At 38.2% G+C, this 21269-nt stretch overlaps 1 protein-coding gene across 1 annotated transcript in view; it reads left to right on the forward strand.

Annotated features, from left to right (window-relative positions):
- The window catches only part of abca3b (ATP-binding cassette, sub-family A (ABC1), member 3b), a 54225-nt gene that overhangs the window by 20846 nt on the left and 12110 nt on the right, over positions 1–21269 (forward strand). The window contains exons 8-20 of the mRNA XM_065253132.1: positions 1845–1965; positions 10122–10295; positions 10388–10569; positions 13010–13156; positions 13250–13379; positions 15466–15620; positions 15913–16068; positions 16149–16359; positions 16461–16611; positions 19129–19227; positions 19609–19807; positions 19890–20199; positions 20280–20550. Of these exons, the coding sequence (XP_065109204.1) occupies positions 1845–1965; positions 10122–10295; positions 10388–10569; positions 13010–13156; positions 13250–13379; positions 15466–15620; positions 15913–16068; positions 16149–16359; positions 16461–16611; positions 19129–19227; positions 19609–19807; positions 19890–20199; positions 20280–20550 (2306 nt within the window). The remainder of the gene's footprint in view (positions 1–1844; positions 1966–10121; positions 10296–10387; positions 10570–13009; positions 13157–13249; positions 13380–15465; positions 15621–15912; positions 16069–16148; positions 16360–16460; positions 16612–19128; positions 19228–19608; positions 19808–19889; positions 20200–20279; positions 20551–21269) is intronic.

Below are 21269 nucleotides of genomic sequence, written 5' to 3' on the forward strand. Positions count from 1 at the left end.
ATTTTTGTGACGGACTTTTCATAGAGATCCCATTCAGAGCGATCTTTAAACAGAAGGGTGGTGGATAATAGCGGTATTGCGGAAAGACGGAAAATCTCGTCATTGGCGGGGAAGCGTTTTCTCTTAATTGACGAGATATCTCGTCAATGGCGGGGAAAGAGTTAAAGAAAACTGATTTTAAAGGTTTTAATCCAAAAAGAACAATTTTAATACAAATAAAAACAACACATTTCTTTTAACATTATTCTTAAACTGAGGGTCTTTTTCCTCCGCTTAGTTTTTTAGTTAACAAAGTCCGTCATCTAAATAGGGATTAGACATCGTGCCAGCGCAAGTGGCTTTTAAAGGTGATGACACTCTCATTGTTTTTTTGCACGTTACGCCCAAAACACACCCATTACTCATAACAAGAATAGGAACAACCCTTTTCGACCGTGCACTCGGCGCACAAACCATTTTTCCCGTCGTTAAATTAGCAAAAGTGGAATCGGACACGCCCGTTTAGACCGTGTGCCGTGCACTTTCCACCATTTGCTTAGATCGTTAAAAGAGGGCCCCAATAGTTCAAACTTTTAAAACTAAAATAACCAGCTTTTGATCTAATGACGACGTACGTTCACACGTTTTCAGTGTTTGACGTAGCGTACGAGACGTAGGGCCATAGTGAGGAACAAATCAGAAGCACCATTTACTATCTTCATAAAGTGTAACCATGAAGCCATGTGGATTACTTCTGTGAAGGATGGGTGGACTTTTTGGGTTTTAAATCCAAAGCACCATTTACTTCCATTATAAAGCGTAGAATAGCCAGAACATTTTCTAATATAACTCAGATTGTCTTTGTCGGAAAGAAGGTAATCCTAAACATCGAGAATGGCTTGATGGTAAGTAAATCATTGGGTAATTGTGTAATTTTTGGCCGTGAACTATCCCTTTAAAAGGACAGAAAGTAGGGTTCTAAGTTTTTTAATAATCAAAATCAATGTCTTTATTCATAAATATGCCCTCATTGGTGTCAAATGACATCTGCCAATGATCTGACTTTTTTTTGTAAGCTTAGAATTTATTCTCCTTATTAACATTGAACGGGTAATTCCAAGGAGGCTTCCATGTCGTTCCGCCATATTGAAAAACTGTAATAGCAAAGAGGGACAAAAAGGACTATAGCCTACCAATGCATTTCTACAACGCGTTTTCATTCAGAACACGTGAACCAGCTGAAATGGACAAGGAGATATCAGTGCGTACATAAAGGCTACCGTGGTTGCAACACGCATTTGGAAAAGCGAGGCGCTAGAGAGCACTATTCGTTTGAATTAGGGATGCTTAACGATTAATCGCGATTAATCGTTAGCAGAATAAAAGTTTTTGTTTACATCATATATGTGTGTGTGAACTGTGTATAATAACTTTGTATAAATAAATATACACACATGCATGTATATGTTTTAGAAATGTTTACATGTGTATATACATTTGTATATTTATGTATAATTAATATTATATATAAATATAAATACTTAATATATATATTTTTTTCTTAAAATTATACATGAATGTGTTCATATTTATATATATATATATATATATATACATATTTATTATACACAGTTTACACACATATGTGATGTAAACAAAAACTTTTATTCTGCTAACGATTAATCGCGATTAATTGTTTAGCATCCCTAGTTTGAATGCGATGGGGGTAAATTCTACTTATTGTCCCTTTAAGTTGCATGGGAATAATAACAATAATCTTCAACTTCCGTCATTATAATCATTGTGTATGATGTTTTACCATAACAGTCATGTTTAGTTTTGCATGGGTGTTTTCATGCCAACAGGTGAGTCCCAACGGAGCAGTGTTGACCTACAGTGACCCCACGCTGGTGTTCGTCTTTCTGCTTGTGTTTGCTGTGTCCACCATTAACTTCAGCTTCATGGTCAGCGTCTTCTTCTCCAGAGGTCAGTTCTCACAATTATCACTGCAATATGTGACACCAACACAAGCATGCAATATGTGTTGGTGTCACAAGTGCAGGTTAGGTGGAAATATTAATGTGAAACTGATGATGATGATAATAATAATAATAGCATCATAATAATTTTAAACATTAATTGTCATGAAGGCTCGCTTTTGGCCATATGTCCGACTATCACCCCAACCCTATTCTGAGATCAACAAAGGCTCATAATGAGGAGATGAAGATAGAGATAGAGGCAGGTGAGCGAGAGGCGGACCGGGTAAACGAGGACGTGAATAAATGTTCACGTCGAGTCATTACACGCAGTGGAGACACGAAGCCAGATAATGCTTTCAATTACAAGTGTGTGAGCCGGCTGAGATGTGTGAACGCTCCGATGAAATACTCCTCGCTCTTAAATACAAAATAAAAAGATTTCTACAGAAATGAGAAATTGAATGAAAGACTTTTATTTGCGCTTTATCTGTGGTTCACACGTACAGACCAAAATAAATCCAAATGCTTTACCTCAAAGATCAAAATATTGGGAGAAGCAGCTTCACACTGTAATAAAACCAAAAACTTGATCGCTTCGTAAGCTAAAAGCCATAAATGGTTAAGCACCATAACGGTATCTAAGAACAAAAAAGACGAGGATCTGGCAACACTGCAGGACAACGCTGAGAGAAGCAGCGTCACAAATGCTTACAATACACAATGCCAAGGTGGAGGTTTATTGAAAAACATTTTGCTGTTTTATTATTTTGATCAAAGCTGTGAATGATACGCATGCCAGATGGCAAAGACTTGCTGTGGTTCCCTTTGTGTCAATCATCGAATTTTCAGGAGTGAGTCTTGTTCTGTACACACATGAAATGATCATTTAGCGTATGCACTACTGCATTTAATGTGGTTGTCACTACCAAAAGTTTGCAGTGTGTACGAGGCCATAGACTTTTGTCTGTTGTCTTTATAAAAAAGTGTTTGTACCAACCGCACAAAGCTTTTGAAAATCAACTCCATTATGAGTAACTTGTTCTCCTTTCTCTCGCCTAACAAAAGCCTCAAATTACCACAAACGCCTGTTGGTAAAAGCTTGTAAACACCTAAGGTTTCCATTCTTGACACCTTGTTATTGTTTTGAAAGGCTTTCAGTGAGAGTGCTGTAAGAAAAGGTTATCACTGTACTTTGTTGTGTTTGATTGATGTTTATGTGCTAGAGTTAACAATAAGATCCATGTTCATGTTCTAAACCTGTTTGACGGCTTTAAGACTAAAACAATATCTGCTGTCCAGTAAGAATATAAAATCAAGCAACCTTCAGGATACGGACCTCAAGCTGCATTCAGTTTCCTATTTAGCAGTGCTATTGTGTTCTCATGGGACTCATTATGGTTATTGTGCTGATCTGAGAACAAGTCGTTTAGTTGTGTGTACTCGAGACATTGTGTTTCAGCTCCATGTTGACTCAGAAGGGGCTTGGAGTTAAAGGGCAAGTTCACACAGGAATCACAATTTTGTCAATATTTCTTCATGGCACTATATGCACATAAAACTTTTTAAAGTGGCAAAATTTGAAATGTGCAACAGACTACAACAAAAGCACGCAAATACTGATGCTTGTAGGGCTGTGCAATCAATCGTTTTTATTTTCAATAATGATTTTTTAAATCATCTTGTCGCCTCTATTGCTCTCTTTCGCACATGCAGGCAGCTGCGCCCTCGCATTTGCCTGAAGTCAGATTGCTAGGTAGTAATCATGTTTATATTTGGAAATTTTATGCATTTCATGCGAGCTGAGGCAAAACAATGTATATATATAATTTTTTAATCGAGTCATGGCCCATTATAATAAAAAAAAAATATATATATATATATATATATATATATGTGTGTATATATATATATATAAATTATATATAGCATAAGTTACTTTTGCAGTTCCAGTGTTATAAGGATGTGACATTTGCAGTCAAAACTTAAAATATAAATTCCCTGGGAATGTACAGTGAGGAAAATAAGTATTTGAACACCCTGCCATTTTGCCTGTTTTCCCACTTAGAAATCATGGAGGGGTCTGAAATTGTCATTGCAGGTGCATGTCCAATGTGAGAGACATAATCTAAAAAAAATCCAGAAATCACAATATATGATTTTTCTAACTATTTATTTGTATGATACAGCTGCAAATAAGTATTTGAACACCTGTCTATCAGCTAGAATTCTGACCCTCAAAGACCTGTTAGTCTGCCTTTAAAATGTCCACCATTATCCTAAATTAGATGCACCTGTTTGAGGTCATTAGCTGCATAAAGACACCTGTCCACCCCATACAATCAGTAAGAATCCAACTACTAACATGGTCAAGACCAAAGAGCTGTCCAAAGACACTAGAGACCAAATTGTACACCTCCACAAGGCTGGAAAGGGCTACGGGGAAATTGCCAAGCAGCCCGCCCGTCCAGGCCCGTCTTAAGTTTGCCAATGACCATTTGGATGATCCAGAGGAGTCATGGGAGAAAGTCATGTGGTCAGATGAGACCAAAATAAAACTTTTTGGTCATAATTCCACTAAACGTGTTTGGAGGAAGAATAATGATGAGTATCATCCCAAGACCACCATCCCTAATGTAAACATGGGGGTGATAGCATCATGCTTTGGGGTGTTTTTCTGCACCTGGGACAGGGTGACTGCACTGTGTTAAGGAGAGGATGACCGGGGCCATGTAATGCAAGATTTTGGGGAACAACCTCCTTCCTCAGTTAGAGCATTGAAGATGGGTCGAGGCTGCGTCTTCCAACATGACAATGACCCAAAGCACACAGCCAGGATAACCAAGGAGTGGCTCTGTAAGAAGCATATCAAGGTTCTGGTGTGGCCTAGCCAGTCTTCAGACCTAAACCCAATAAAGAATCTTTGGAGGGAACTCAAACTCCGTGTTTCTCAGCGACAGGCCAGAAACCTGACTGATCTAGAGAAGATCTGTGTGGAGGAGTGGGCCAAAACCCTCCTGCAGTGTGTGCAAACCTGGTGAAAAACTACAGGAAACATTTGACCTTTGTAATTGCAAACAAAGGCTACTGTACCAAATATTAACATTGATTTTCTCAGGTGTTCAAATACTTATTTGCAGCTGTATCATACAAATAAATAGTTAAAAAATCATACATTGTGATTTTTTGGAATATTTTTGGTAGACAACATACTTTGAAGGACTTTTAGACATTAAACTGTACAACCCAGAAGCAATAATCCATAACAAATGGAAAAAGGACGGCTCTTCGAAGAACATTTAATCATTATTTTACTTAAATTTGCATTTGTATGGAAAGTATGAAAAAAAGCTTAAACAGAGACATTGAATATGGGTATTTAAACCATGCAATATTGACATATGAGATACCGATATGGTTAAAAACTTTATTTTTCATGATAAGGTTTGCATGGAATTGCCCAAATACCTTTAAACGTAAGACTGTAAGATTGAATCTTTGGCTGGCAATGATCTTTTATGAACTGCTGATGGAAGATTCAGCTTTTCAAAAGCCTTTTCTCCTATTTCAGCTGGCTAATGAAACGGAAATGAGCTTGTCTAACCCCAAAATTGTCCATCCATTCCTGAATGAATAAGACACCAGAGCTTTTATACTTCATTCATTTTAATGGCTGATTGTCATAAAGAATTTTCATATTTACATAAGGAAAAGGAAGTCTTCTACTTACGAATATTAATTTTGGCAATATTATTTTCATGACAATTAGTCACATCGGCCCGGCAAAATGTCACTACTGCTTTATTGCCCAGACACTTTACATTTTATTGATTATTAATGTGATGTTTTAATACTTCACAATTTAACATATTATAACATATTATTGACTACATTTATATGTACACCAAAAATTTTATTTTTTCCAAAAAACAGAGTAAGGACTTGTTGTTTACATGCAGTTTTATATTCTAATTATCCGCAAATAACAGGTACAGTCTTGGATTTATGAAAACTTGTAATTCTGTATAAGCACTTGTATTATTGACTCCCTATGACAAATCACTTGATTCTTTCCTTATCTTTGTAAGTCACTTTGGATAAAAGCGTGTGCTTATTATTTACAAAGCAAATGATGAACTCGCATGTAGGTGTGTTACTGTCCACTGTTTTAATTTATTTACGTTAACTCTTTCCCCGCCATTGACGAGATATCTCGTCAATTAAGAGAAAACGCTTCCCCGCCAATGACGAGATTTTCCTTCTTTCCGCAATACCGCTATTATCCACCAGGTGGCGCCCTTCCGCAACTTTTTAAAACCGGAAGTATTGCCCTATGGCAAGCTGCTGCATGTCCGTGTCTGTTTTAAAGATCACTCTGAATGGGATCTCTATGAAAAGTCCGTCACAATGGAATTATTTTTGCTTTTTGCTCAAAATATGGTGTTTTTGCAAAAACATACCCATATTAAAAAGCTGATTACAAAAGAACCACTAAAGGTAGGATGAAACGGTTTTTTTGGTTTGAAAGCAGAGGGTCTGTTCTTTCATTTGGTATATTGTATGTTTATTTATTTAAAGAAGAACATTTTCTGGAAGGCATTAAACTTTGGTGAAAAACGCTGGCGCTGGCTGGCAACTTTTTTTAAAAACGCTGGCGGTGAAAGAGTTAAATAACAAACACGTTACTGTGGAAGTTTTCGTTATTTGGTGTCGTAAGTAATGAAGACAGAAAAATATGCTAACAATGCCTGTAATGGTTATATTTGCTGCTGTCGCGTCTGTTGCGCTGTTTTTGGATGAAGGCAAGACTGCTGAAAGGGAGTCGTGTTGACAGCGTTCCGGGAAAATTTCCTATTGTTAAGTTTACTATGAATTTCCACTTAAGATGTGTGACAAAAACACACGCGCACTTCATTTAGTGGACTATAGATATGATTAAAGTGTTTACATGGCCGTGTATTGCGATTAAAATCGGCATACACATGTTTTAATACAATTATACTTGCCGCGATAATGAGCATAATCGCATTATTTTGACATAATAATAATAATGTTTACATGAGATTAAGTGTAATCGCAATACTGTATCTCATTATAATCCCATTATGAGGGTGCATGTAAACGTAGTCATTGAAAATTAGGCAAATCATAAAATATTTTTAATCTTAATTTAATTTTAAAATAAACCTAATTCTCTAAATGTCATTTCTAAACAGCACGATAAATGTGATGTACAATGAAGTTAGTTATTTTTGTCCTCTAGATCATTCAGCACAGCAGGACCACGACTCTGAGATTGAATCTCTTCGCTTCAACAACTTTCTTTATTCCAAACCCTGTAGAGACTTTAACAATCACAGATTTATAGATGCTGAAAATGGAGCTTAATCAACATGTCCCGCTCCGTCAGTCCGGCCCATTCAAACACCAAATGACACATTGTTGAGTCTGAAGGACCTCACGCGTCTTTTTGTCCATTTGAGATGTGAATATAAAAATAACCCAGTGTGTCATTTTACTTCATTTTCTGCTCAGCGGTGCAGCTCCTTCTTCTCCTGTCCTTTCTTGTATTTTCTCTTTTGTGGCCGTGTGATGGTGATAAGACGAGAAGAGCCTCGCATCACATTCAGGTTTATAATAGAGATCTACGCAGCAGATTTACGCTAATACTCGGGCTCATGTCACGGTTTTGCTGCACCCGAAAAATCTCATTTGCTACATTCGGCACGAAAAAAATATATCATTATAAAATTGTTAAGATTTTTGGCATTGTGGCATTTTTATTATTCATGACTTTTATCTTATATATATGTGTGTGTTTTATTAGATTATAATCTATTTATGAGCACAATAAAATGTGCAATAATATCATGTATATTATATTGTACTCTTTATATTGTATATTTAATTATTTTCCCTTTTTTTCTTATGCATGCAAAGCTGCTATAAAACAATGCAGCATTGTGAAATATATATTTTTTTGATTTTATTTTATATAAATAAATTTGAAATTTAATTTTAAGGTAGTACTTTTATGTACAGTAGATGACTGCAGTCAATATGGGCGCTCTGGTGACAGAAGTCCCGCCTTCCAGGTAAAGGGACCAATCATCAATTGATTAAGACGTCGCTAAAACAAGGGGCCCTATTTTAACGATCTGAAACGCAAGTGCGAAGCGCAACGCGCAAGTGAGTTTGTGGGCAGATCTTGGGCGCTGTTACTATTTTTCCGGCGTGAGAAATAACTCTTGCGCCGAGCGCAAATCAATAAGGGGTTGGTCTGAAGTAGGTTCATTATTCATAGGTGTGGTTTGGGCGTAACGTCAAATAAACCTATCAGAACGCTATCCTACATTCCCTTTAAACGCAAGGGCGCAAGTTCCATGGCGGGTTGCTATTATTATGACGGATTTACCAGGCGCATGCCAGGAGCGGTTTACAGCCGAGGAGACCGACGTTCTTGTAAGAGCAGTCAAAGACAGAGAAGTTGTTTTGTATGGGGATAGGAGAAACCCGCCCAAATCAGCGTCGGTTAAACAGGCGTGAGAGGAAATAGCAGTCTCATCAGCTAGGATCGTTGCGCCAAGCGCTACAATGATGAGACGGGGGAATCCCAAGCTTGCCAGCATAAATCGGGCACGCCATGTAACAGGAGGTAGATCTGCCTACACATGACCTGACGCCAGCAGAGGACATCGCTGCGTCCACCCTCACCGCTGAAAGGGTTTGGGGTCTTTGAAATCGGACCCAAGATGCAAGCAAGGTCCAACCCCAAAGATCACTTACAAATCAAGTTCATATACATTAAGGTTTCTTATGAAAACATTTTTATTATTATTTACATAAAATAAACGTAACACAGCCACACAACAAACTTATGAAAATATTTTAATCGTTATTTGCATGAGAATTTTTTAACGCAGCCACACAATAAATAAAAACTATCACCACAATGCTCACCACTATGATTCCACTCATTTCATGTGTTAATATTTTTTATTGTAACAATTTATGATTTGCAAAAATAACTGTTGCATCTGTGAGTAGATAAGCAAAGTGTGTGCGTGTTGTGCACGCTATACATTATGGTCAAGCATGCGCCCTTAAAATAGCATAATGAACAACGCGCAACGCGCCACTGACTTTAAACTTTTTTTTTCTGGTCAGTGGCGCAATTGTTTTTGAAACTGCAAAATAGCATCAGGGATGGTTTGCGCCGGAACACGGCTCTTTTTTTGCGCTGAACCGCCCAGGGAGCGCAAGTTCATTCCCTAGTTTGCCGACGTGCGTCTGTGGAGGGAAAAACCCGCTGTGCACCGGTGCAAAATACGAATGATACATGTGTCACTGACAAAGTCAATTGCGCTGGGTGCAAGATAGGGCCCAATGTGTTTTTAGCACAATTTGAAATTAAGAAACAAAAGTTAAGGTACAGTTGATGTTAGGTTTAATCGTTGGTTAGAAATATTTAGTTTAATTTTGTGTTTAGCCTGCGATTTTAGAGATATCTGTCTTGCATGACTGAGATAAATGCCCGGAGGCGTTGGCAAACAACTTCCTTAAAGAGCACCTATGCTGATTCACATTTTTACATTCCTGTGGTGTGTAACTGTGCAAAAGGTATAAACCCCAAAGTAAACAATGACGCGAGTTATCATCTCCAACGTAAATCTCTTTTCTTGGAATACAACAAACACACGGACAGTTTATTTTCTGGGATTGCATGATGTAGTAAAAAACGATATTATCATAATTCCTACCGCTTTGGACTCTCAGCTTGTAAGTTAACTCCTGTTAGCATTGCATTGTGAGCGAATCTTTTAAACATGGTAAGGAGCGTCACATTTCCTGCTGACGTCAGAGGTATTCAGGCCAATCACAACGTGCACAGAGCTTTTCAAATCTGTGCGTTTCAGGAAGAGTGTGAAATCTGGAGCTACAAAAATGTACAGTATGTGGAAATAATGTTTTTTTTATATAATAAACCACGCAAACACATTGTATTATACCAAATACGCGAAATAACGTCGTTTTTAGCAATGAAATAGATGCTCTTTAAAGGGCTTAAGAGCTGAATCTCAATAACTTGTTAATCTAAATGCTTATAATCAAATGTTTTTTGAGTTTTGATTTGCTTTCACATAATTTTTCCTCTCTTTGCAGCGAATGTGGCAGCAGCCGCTGGCGGCTTCATCTACTTCCTGAGCTACCTGCCGTATCTCTTCCTGTGGCCTCGCTATGACCTGCTGTCACACGCCCAGAAAGTCTCCGCCTGTCTCATCTCCAATGTGGCTATGGCCATGGGAGCCCAACTGATCGGCATGTTTGAGGGCAAAGGTCAGAGGTCAAAATTAATGCTTCCTTTTGCCATGATTTTCAATACTTGTTTTATACGGGGAGTTGTCGTTCATATCCTGTGTCGTTGTTAGGGACTGGCATCCAGTGGCATAACCTGTTTGATCCGGTGACGGTGGACGATGACTTCTCACTGGCTCAGGTGCTCGGACTGCTACTGCTGGACGCTCTGCTGTACGGCCTGGTCGCCTGGTACGTCGAAGCGGTGTTCCCCGGAGAGTACGGAGTCCCTCTGCCATGGTATTTCTTCATTCTGGTATGTGTCACATAGATTTAAATTGTCTGTTCCTGTAAAACAAGTCAATACAAGATCTTGGGACATGTCACGGTCATGTATATCGGATAGAAAAATTGCAAAGGCTTTTTGAGAAAAAGCTAGATTTGTTTTTCTTTTAATGTTGACTTTAAATCTTCAAAAGAAGACCTGTTATGCCCATTTTTATAAGATGTAATATAAGTCTCAGGTGTGCCCAGAATATATCTGTGAAGTTTCAGCTCAAAATACCCCATTTATTATAGCATGTCCAAAATGGCCATATTTAGGTGGGTGCAAAAAATACGTCTTATTATGATTTTCATATGCACTAAACAAATGACTTTCTTAATTAGTATTTTAGCATTGTTTTCAGTAGAAATATCTAAAAATTATTAAATCAAGATGTATTTTCTTGATAAGCAAATGACCTAAGAAAATAAGTCTAGCTTGTTTTAGACAAAACATTTGCTTAAAACAAGCAAATAAATCTGCCAATAGAATAAGACATTTTCTTGTATTAAGCCAAATTCGCTTAAATTTGATATGTTGTGTCTAAGAACTAGACTTATTTTCTTAGGTCATTTGCTCATCAAGAAAATACATCTTGATTTAAGAATTTTTAGACATTTTTACTGAAAAAAAAAGACAAAAATACTAAGTCATTTTTTGCAGTGTGTATTCCTTTAAATCCAAATTAGCTGCTGTTCTTTACTCCCTTACAAAAAACAGTAAGTGTTTCATTTAAAATGGAAACACTTATTTCTATGAATACAGTATGAGACAATAGTATCTCACTATTGAGAGACGGTGAACCGCGTACAACTCGCTGAGGGCAGAAACAATGGCAGTGCAGGCCTGTCAGTCGGTGGCTGTGGGCGGGGCTTTCTCAGTGTGATGTCACATTAACGAGAGAATCAGAACAGCATGTTTTATAAGACCACTTTGGTTAAATGGGGATAAAAAAATGAAGTGTGCAGATTTTTTTTCATTGTAGAGTTGTTGTGTTCACATACTGCCAACACACATTTATGTCCAAACACCTTTTAAAAGTGGATTTTGCATAATATGTGCTCTTTAAAACTAGGTAGGTTGAAAGAAGCAGGAGCCAAATTTTTACAGTTTGTGTGCATATTTTCTGGTTGTATCTTAACTATTTCTCTGCCATTGACGAGTTATTTTGTCAATTAAGAGAAAACGTTTGCATAAAAAACGTGTTCTTGATGGATTTTTATGTTAATCTGCAGTACCGCACTTACCCAATTTATGAAAAAACTGAATCTGATCTCTAACAAAATTTCTTCACAAAAATGCACTTATTTCAGCTTTTTGCTAAAAAAAATATTTTTAAAGAAAAATACCCATATTTAAGAGTTTATAAGCAGAGAAAAAATATAGATAGGATGATACGTTTTTTTCCCGTTTTTTTTTTTTTTTTAAGCAAAGGGTCTGTTCTTCTATTTGATATATTTGTATGTTTATATATTTTTTGAAGAAAATTTTACTGCAAGGCATTTTGTGAAACCAGTATGCTGGCGGGGAATGAGTTAATAAGGAGACTGAAAACTGAGGATAAATGATCATTAAAATGTTGCTCAAACTACAAAATTTTTGCACAATACTGTACATGTCAGCACCTTTCTATACATGACCAGACACATACTTCTGTTTTAAGGAGAAGGTTGTGGTTCCTGTCATCATCCAATTATCACAAGAGTTAAATCTGTTATCCTCGTGGTCATCATGTGAGTTTGTATGTGTGTGAATCTCGGGTCAAAATAACCTTATTGGTAGACTTAACAGAATTGAAACCAGCATATGTCGAGGCTTGATCATCTCCCAGCTGGAGCTTCCTGACCAACAGCCTCTTAAAAGACAGGAAGCATTTAATCTCAGCAGGAAACCTTGCTTATGTCATCAAGACATCACAGGAAGTCCATAAGCAAGCTTATCACCTCACCTACGTGATTTACTGTGGGATGTGTAATGGGAGCGAAGTGAGCTATTGTATATGCAGGACACCCACTGCGTTAATGTTTGTGTTTGCAGATGATGTTTAAAAATCCTGCTGGAGTGAAAGTTCAGTAATGGCCTTTTAGTGGATGGTCTCTGGCACCTTTATTCGCAATACATTTAAACACAAACTGACTTGTTAAAATGAAGGTTAAGGTTAAATGAAATATTTCATATTGGATCTGATGTTGTGGTCAAATTATGAGACTATCTGTCTGCATGTGAAAGCATTGGCTGTTATGTCTGTATTAGCATTATGAATTCATTTAGCCTTAAAAAAGGTCACGCTGGATGCCACTGACCTGGAGTGTGTTTTTAATAAATAAATTGGTCAAACGTAGTCCTTATGTTTATCATGTCCTCACATTTACATACAAAACCTCTATTATGTTTTAATCTAATATTTGCCCTCCATATCTGCCGCCCACAGCCGTCATACTGGTGCAGTAGTCCTCGCGTGGCCTTCCTTAAAGAGAAAGAGGATGAGGAAGATGCCGAGAAGGCCCAGATCAGCGAGTTCATCGAGGAAGAGCCAGCTGGTCTGGTCTCAGGAGTCAAGATCAAACATTTAGCAAAGGTACATTATTATGATTTATCATTACCAATCACTAAGGTTATATGAAAGACTCCATTAGCACGAGGTCAATGTGTATGGATGATCCTGTCACAGGTGTTTAAAGTGGGCAGTAAGACTAAAGAAGCAGTGAGAGACCTAACACTCAACATGTTTGAAGGTCAAATCACCGTCCTGTTGGGTCACAACGGAGCTGGCAAGACCACCACACTGTCAATGCTTACAGGTAAGAGTTATGATATATAAACATTATTATTGATATATAAATTGTGATTGATTACACAAACGTTTGCACTTAGATTGCATTACAACCTAGCTAGTGAAAAGTACAATCGATTGCTTGTACAAAGGCTGATTTAGATGAAGTATAAAGGCCAGACACAGCCATATACACATGTGAATACACATCAGTACAGTCAATGTAAATGTGATCTCTCACACCTAACACTGTAAACAACAATAGCAGAGATCAGTTAACTAAAGCCATTTTCACACTAACATTACGAAAAATACACGGAAATGTGTCCGGGATCATTTGATTTGTGGTTTATCCACACTGACAATGATTTTCCGATCCCGTATATAGAGACGTGACATATTTTTTTCACAGTATGGAAAGTTTGCTAATTATTCGTTTTTTTCTCTCTATATAAACCACAGGCATGCTTTTTGGTTTATGATAAGATCATAAGGAGTGTGTTCACAAATAAAATAAGAGAATAGAAAGCATAAATAAATATGATTACAAAAGAAATAAATAAAAATATAAAAAATGAAAAGTTGAACATTATGCATTAGTGGTATTGCAAAAAAAGTCATCATAATATTTCAAAATCTTTCATTTGTCTTGTTTTTAACAAATGTAAGATATTTTCAAAATGTTTCAATTTCAAATTGGAAATGTGGAAAGTTGGGCTGCAATTTAGAGAAGTTTTGTTAATGAATGAAATTTGTTCCAAATAAAATAAAATAAAACAATGTAATTAATTGGAATATTAGTTGTGCCTTCATAGTAATAAATTATTTATTTTAACTGAAAGAATTTGGAAGTATCAAGATGTTTATTTAAAGCGATAGTTCACCCAAAAATGAAAATAATGTCATTAATGACTCACCCTCATGTCGTTCCAAACTCGTACGACCTTCGTTCATCTTCGGAACACAGTTTAAAGGTGACATAGAATGATTGAACGGGGTATTTATCCTTGTTCTGTGATGTGACATGTAGACAAAAAATGTTTTGTTTGGGTCTGTAATGCCTTAGAAGCTTCCTAAAAACCTCTCTCAGATAGCTCTATTAGGGTGGGGGATTTTAAACAAGTGGTTTTGCACCTATTTGGCTCCCCCTACTGGCTTTACTTGCAATCTCATTACTGATTGGCTGACTTTGCTGCCACTCAAAAAATTTAGCCAATTATTTTAAGGTGGAGGGGCAGTGAGATGCCTGTGATGTCATAAGCATCAGTTTTTCAGATTGGGCCGTTTTCTGGCTTTTTTCATTCCTAAAAGAGGAATTTCTATGAGACTGAGATGTTTAGCATGTTTAGCACTTTTTGTATGTTTGTGAATGTGGGTAGACTACCATTATTCAACAAAGACAAGGTAAAAATGTTTTTTTCATTCTCTGTCCCCTTTAAGATGTTTTATATTTAGACCCTTCATTGAAAATCTATGCACGGTATACTGTCCATGTCCAGAAAGGTAATAAAAACATCATCAAAGTAGTCCATGTGACACAAGTGGGTCAGATAGAATGTGTTGAAGCATTGAAAATACATTTTGGTCCAAAAATAACAAAAATTACCACTTTATTCAGCATTGTCTTCTCTTCCGCGTTTTTGGTGAAGTCACATGACTGCAGTGACGCGGCTGACGTGTTATCCTCAGACATGTTTGCAAAGTTTTTTTGTTTTCAAACTTACAGCGTGCGTCTCCCTCAGACTGTAAACGAAGCCCGGGCGCACAAAAAAAACATCTGGGGCGCACCAGATAACACGTCATCCACGTCACTGCAGTCACGTGACTCAGAAGAACCTGTGTCAAAGAGCTGAACCATAACTTCTTGTTACAATGACACGCATATTCTTACTACGGCACGCCCCTTACGGCATTGTTTCTGCATCTTGTTCACTTTCCGTATATGTTATGGGAATGTTACTAGGTCCTCTTTCCGGGAGCGATCCCAGAACATTTATGGAATTGTGTTCTCAAAGAAGCCTCTCTGCCAATTGTGCAAAAAAATTTAGACCAAAGTGCTGTAAGAATGAGGTTTATCAGTACTCACTATCACTGTGTTTTGTTTTTCCTCTCAGGTCTCTTTCCTCCCAGCAGGGGTTGTGCATACATTAATGGTTATAATATATGTCAGGACATGGCTCTGATCCGCCACAGTCTGGGTTTGTGTCCACAGCACGACGTCCTCTTCGACAATCTCACCGTCCGAGAACATCTGCTCTTTTACACACAGGTAAACACAGATCACTTGAGAGTCTGTAGTCACCGCTTATGTTATCTACTGTAGATATATAGGGTTGGGCATTATATCAGAATGTATTCCCAGACGGAGTCCATGTCAATCCTTAAGTCTGTTAATTAAGTTAATTTATTTGCAGTTTAAGTGTAGCTTAAGTCTGCATCTTTTGGATAAAAGCATTTTCCAAACGCATAAATATAAATGTCCAAGACAAAGCCGGTTCTGTTTTTGTTTGAGATATTTCAACGCAGCACTCCAATTACTTTGTATCTCTCTTGTCTTCTAGCTAAAGGGTTTCCCTCGCAAAATGATCCCAGACGAGGTTGAGCGCATCATTCACATTCTTAACCTGGAAGATAAGCGAGATGCAAAATCCAAGACTCTGTCTGGAGGAATGAAGAGGAAGCTTTCCATCGGCATCGCCCTGATCGGAGACTCTAAGGTCCGTCTGCGCAAACTGTCTTTGAAGTCACGCTTTACCCCGGTGATGACATCACTCATGCATGTGTTATTTCCCCACAGGTAGTGATGCTGGACGAGCCCACCTCGGGTATGGACCCATCAGCCCGACGGGCCACCTGGGACCTGCTGCAGGGCGAGAAGCGAGGCCGTACCATCCTGCTCACCACACACTTCATGGACGAAGCCGATCTACTGGGCGATCGGATCGCCATCATGGCTGGTGGAGAACTGCAGTGCTGTGGCTCGCCACTTTTTCTCAAAAACAAATACGGTAAGGATGGGATATTTGTTTTTGACTGCCAACATGAATAAATACTGCTCTCTTGTGGTCAGACAATCATTTTACAAGTCTTCCTATTCAACTTATCACAGGTGCTGGTTACCACATGGTGATCGTAAAGGATGCTTTATGTAACGTGTCAGAGATCACCCGTCTGGTCCACATGTACGTGCCAAACGCTACATTAGAGAGCAGCGCTGGAGCTGAGCTGTCCTACATACTGCCTAAAGAGAGCACCAACCGGTGAGAGACCGCTTTAACTTTCATGTTTATTTCACCAGCTGCGTTCCCCTCATAATTATAATTGCATCAATTTACAATGGCAAAAAATAAGATTTAGCTAAGTAAAAAAAGAGAAATTAAGCTTTATGGTTGACATTTTAGTTCAGGGGTTAGTTTTAGTTTTCTGATATATTGTAGGGTTGTGTAATGATCACATGACATGCAGAATTAAACTATATATATATTATTTTTGTTAGGAAGTTTTTTATTTTAATTTTTTATTTTTAAATCATTTACATTTTATGATTTCATTGTAATTATTGTTTTTCATCAAATCACGACCTCCTGCAATTCACTCACAAACCACTAGGGGTTCCCTGTTGTAGTTCATTTGTCAAACATTCATAAGAAGGTGGAGTGCATTTCATTATGTGATCTAAACCAGTGTGTTGTACTTTAATATTGCGATAGATCATGAAGTAGGTCATCTTAGAATTCATTTGCATGTACAAATTTGCATACCAAAACTTCTAAACATGATCCTAAAAAGTGCTGTGTAAGACGGCAGTCATACTAGACTTTGAGCATGGCAATATTTTAAGGACATTACAGCGAATATTGGTGGTGAGCACTTTGTCCGTACAAGTTCTTTGGCTTCGTCCATCTTTCCTTTTTTTGTAGAGAGAAAGGTCAGGCCGTGACATATCGGTTTTCTACTGGTCACATATCTCAGCCCTTTTCACACAGACTTTAGGGAAAATACACGGAAAATGCCATGACACGCGTGTCCTCACTACAGCACGCCTGCCCCTTACGGCATTGTTTCTGTCTCTCATTTATCATTCCCTGATGACTGCATCAGTCCAGTTTGTCGACATTTCTCATCGTGAATGTTAATCTGCATGTAAATCCCTCATTTTAAAGAGCTAAACCAGAATTTCTGGTTGCGATGACACGCACGTCCCCACTACGGCCAGGCCCGGATTAAGAGGACTTTGGGCTCCGGGGCTATAGCAACCCCCAGCGGCCCCCTTTCTTCTGATTTCCAAGCCAGTCTTCTACTGCAATACATTTTTTATTGTTATTAATAAATGTTTTTCTTTATCATTATTTATTATGATTATTATTATTGCACACTAAATAGTCCAGGTTAACCTCACCCTCACTATTAGTATTTTTTTTTCATAATTTTTTTAACTCCAGCGAGCGATTTATAGACCTACCAATGTTCTACATGAAAGCATAACGAAAAGAGGCGTTTCCCAACTTCATGGCGCAAATTGTAGAGTTAATTTGAATGGCCGGTGAATTATATCATTCATCAATTTTCCAATAACTTCTTGTTATTTTATTATACACAAATCAACCACCTATACCTTGACAATCTCATTTCCTCCAGCCAATCACAGGTCCCCCTAATCCGGCAGCCCCACCTAGCCCTTATGTTAATCCGTCCCTGACTACGGCATGACTCTTACAGCATTGTTTCTGCATCTTGTTCCCACAGAATGCTTTCCGGGAACGTTACGGTAATATTACTAGGCCCGCTTTACGGGAGTGATCCCGGAACATTTACGGTACGCATTTGCGTTTGCACAGAAGCCTCTAGGCCTATTTTATGGACACACAGTGGTGTGTGAATGAGGTTCATGTGATACGGATTTGCGCGTCAGAGTGGCCTTAAACTTTGGTACGCAGCGAAATGTGAAATATCTTCCAACAAACTTGCGTTTTCAGTCTGATGCATTCGCATGCGTATGAATGGAAGCCATTGGAACGAAAAGTGTAGTGTGACGGCCCCTTATCACTGCAGATCACTGATTGGTCACTGATGGAGAATCGTCATTACCAGCGTCATTGCTAAATTTAAGCTTACTCTTGTGCACCATCAAGCAAAAACCAAGTCATGTAAACTCCCTTTTTAGCAGCGAAAAACATCCACATGAATCAAGAACACCATGTCATCGATATGCTCCATTGCTCCTGTGCGTTTGTTTGTGTTGAGTTTACGATGATGTCACGACAGTAGAGACGCCCCAACTATACGATAAATCTAAATTTCCACTTTGAAGCATTACTAAACTGCAGGGAGAATGCAAACCGAGCCAAAGTAAAGCGAGCTGAGCCGAACCCATTCATACCAAGCAGTGGAAAACTGTTTATTAGCTCTGTGCAAAAGTGTAAAGATGTCATCATTGTAACCTATTGTGAATACTCAAGATTATGATTATGCAAACACAAATGGCAGAAATAAGAGAAAGCTAAATACGTAAATATTACATATTATCCAAATAAATGCTGATAATAATAAATTAAATAATAAATGCAAACAGAACTTGGTAAAGTCTGAGTAATGTTGACTGCTGTAGCAACAGACAGACTAAATTTAACCATTAGTCTCATGGGTGGTGGTGAAGGTCTTTTCTGTAAACACACTCAGACGTTATCTTTTTTTTCTGAGAACTGTCAACAATAGAATTTCATCTCATAAAAATCAGATAATAAACAGCTTTTGTTTGCTTTGAAATCTCTCTGCAGATTCGAGCTGCTGTTTGCCGAGTTGGAGATGAATCGAGAGGAGTTGGGCATCGCCAGCTATGGAGCGTCAGTCACGACCATGGAGGAGGTTTTTCTCAGGTATTCATGCACACAATATAGAAAGTCCCTAATGCTTTCAGATGGTACAAATCCCATACAAGGACTTTCACCCTTATGACTTCATAAAGGCCCAAAACTTTTCGAAGCTTATACAACCTTGTCAGAGTTTACTCGGCACAGAAATACTCCCAACCAAAGTCCAACTATTTTTTTAAAACTTGGCTTATATTTAGCATGAGAATCTATTTGATTAATGGTGTTAAAAGGTCAGATTGTATGAAGTAGCATTCAGCATCCCCTTTTAAAATGAATTAACAGCAGTTAAATAGAAATTAATTAAAGTAAGCCATATTTGCCCGACATGTGTCTGTATTCATATCTGTGTGTCTCTTTGTATGCATTTGCATGTGTATATACCAGGGTCGGCAAGCTCGTGGACTCCAGTTTGGATATTCAGGCCATCCAGCTTCCGCCTCTGCAGTATCAGCATGAACGCAGGTCACATGACTGGACGACGGACGACTCCAGCAGTGTTAGCGGTATGACTGACGTGACGGATTTTACTGACAGCGGCACTTTGATTTCAGAAGACTGCTCCAACATCAAACTCAACACGGGGGTGAGCGGATGTTTTTACTGAACACGTACTGTGCTTTGTGCCTCCAAAATAACTTTTTAAATATTATAAACTTTATCCTCAGGCTCGACTTTACATGCAGCAGTTTTACGCCATGTTCCTGAAGAGGGCGCTCTACAGCTGGAGGAATTGGAAAGTGATGGTGGCTCAGTTTTTGGTGCCGCTCATTTTCATCGTGTTGGCACTTGTGGTGGCCCGCACTCTTCCCGGTGGCCACAACACCCCGCAGCTGCGTCTGGCGTTGGCTCTGTACGGCACTACCCGCGTACCTGTGGCCCTGGATGCCGATGCCGGACCGTTGGCCGCATCCCTGGCTGAGGTCTACGCAGCGCAGATGCCATCCCAGAATGCAATAGCTGACATTAATATAACAGGTAAAGGGCACTTAACATATACCGGCATACACACAGTAGTTGCTAGGGCTGAGAACCATCGTTTTATTCGTTTGTAAAAGATTTTTCAGATTATGTGCTGTACAATTCTATGAGAGAGGGCGGAGCTTTCAATGAACGTTGCGTGGTGGGTGCCGCTCTCAGCAAATCCAGGACTCGCACCGAGATGATCGGCTATTTCAACAATCAGGGCTATCACACCTCCGCCACGGCACTCATGCTGATCGACAACGCTCTTTACAAACAGCTGGCTGGACCCAACGCCTCCATCCTAACCGGAAATTACCCAATGCCACGCAATATGTCCGAAAACGCCCAAAACCAGCTTTCGGAGTGAGTGTCTCCTTTCCTGAATATTTAGATTTAGGTTTCAGTATTAACACATTCCCCACCAGCCATTTTTTGTGATTTTTACAAAAGTTTCACAAGATGCCTTCCAGGAAAATGTTCTTCCAAAAATATCTAAACACACAAATATATCAAATGAAAGAACAGACCATCTGCTTTCAAACTAACAATAAACAAACAAACAAAACAGGAAAAAACTTTTCATCATATCTATATTTTTTTTCTCTGCTTATAAACTCTTAAATATGAGTATTTTTCTCTAAAAATAAAATATTTTTTTTTGGGCAAAAATCTGAAATAATTGCAGTTTTGTGAAGGAATTTTGCTAAGAGATCAGATTCAGAACGATTATTAAAACATACACAGAGTTTAAAATTATTAAATAACGTTTTGGCTTCAGTTTTTTGTAAATTGGGTAAGTGCGCCATCTAGTGGATAATCACGGTAAAATTCTTCAGAAATACTTTATTTATGCAAATGTTTTCTCTTAAATGACGAGTAACTCATCAAAGTTAAACTTCTAGGACGGCAAGATGAATCGAAATATCGCAAATGTGCATTTTGCTCTACGCATATTGCAGTGGTTTGCAATAGTTAAATGATTTTAATATTTCAAGTTATGTAAAGTTGTATTAAATCAGAGAGGTTGTTGTTTTCCCACTTTTGTAAGTCTCTGAATAAAAACATCTGCTAATGTCTGATTG

The sequence above is a fragment of the Paramisgurnus dabryanus genome, chromosome 3 (genome assembly GCF_030506205.2).
Source record: "Paramisgurnus dabryanus chromosome 3, PD_genome_1.1, whole genome shotgun sequence".
NCBI classification, from domain to species: Eukaryota; Metazoa; Chordata; class Actinopteri; order Cypriniformes; family Cobitidae; genus Paramisgurnus; species Paramisgurnus dabryanus.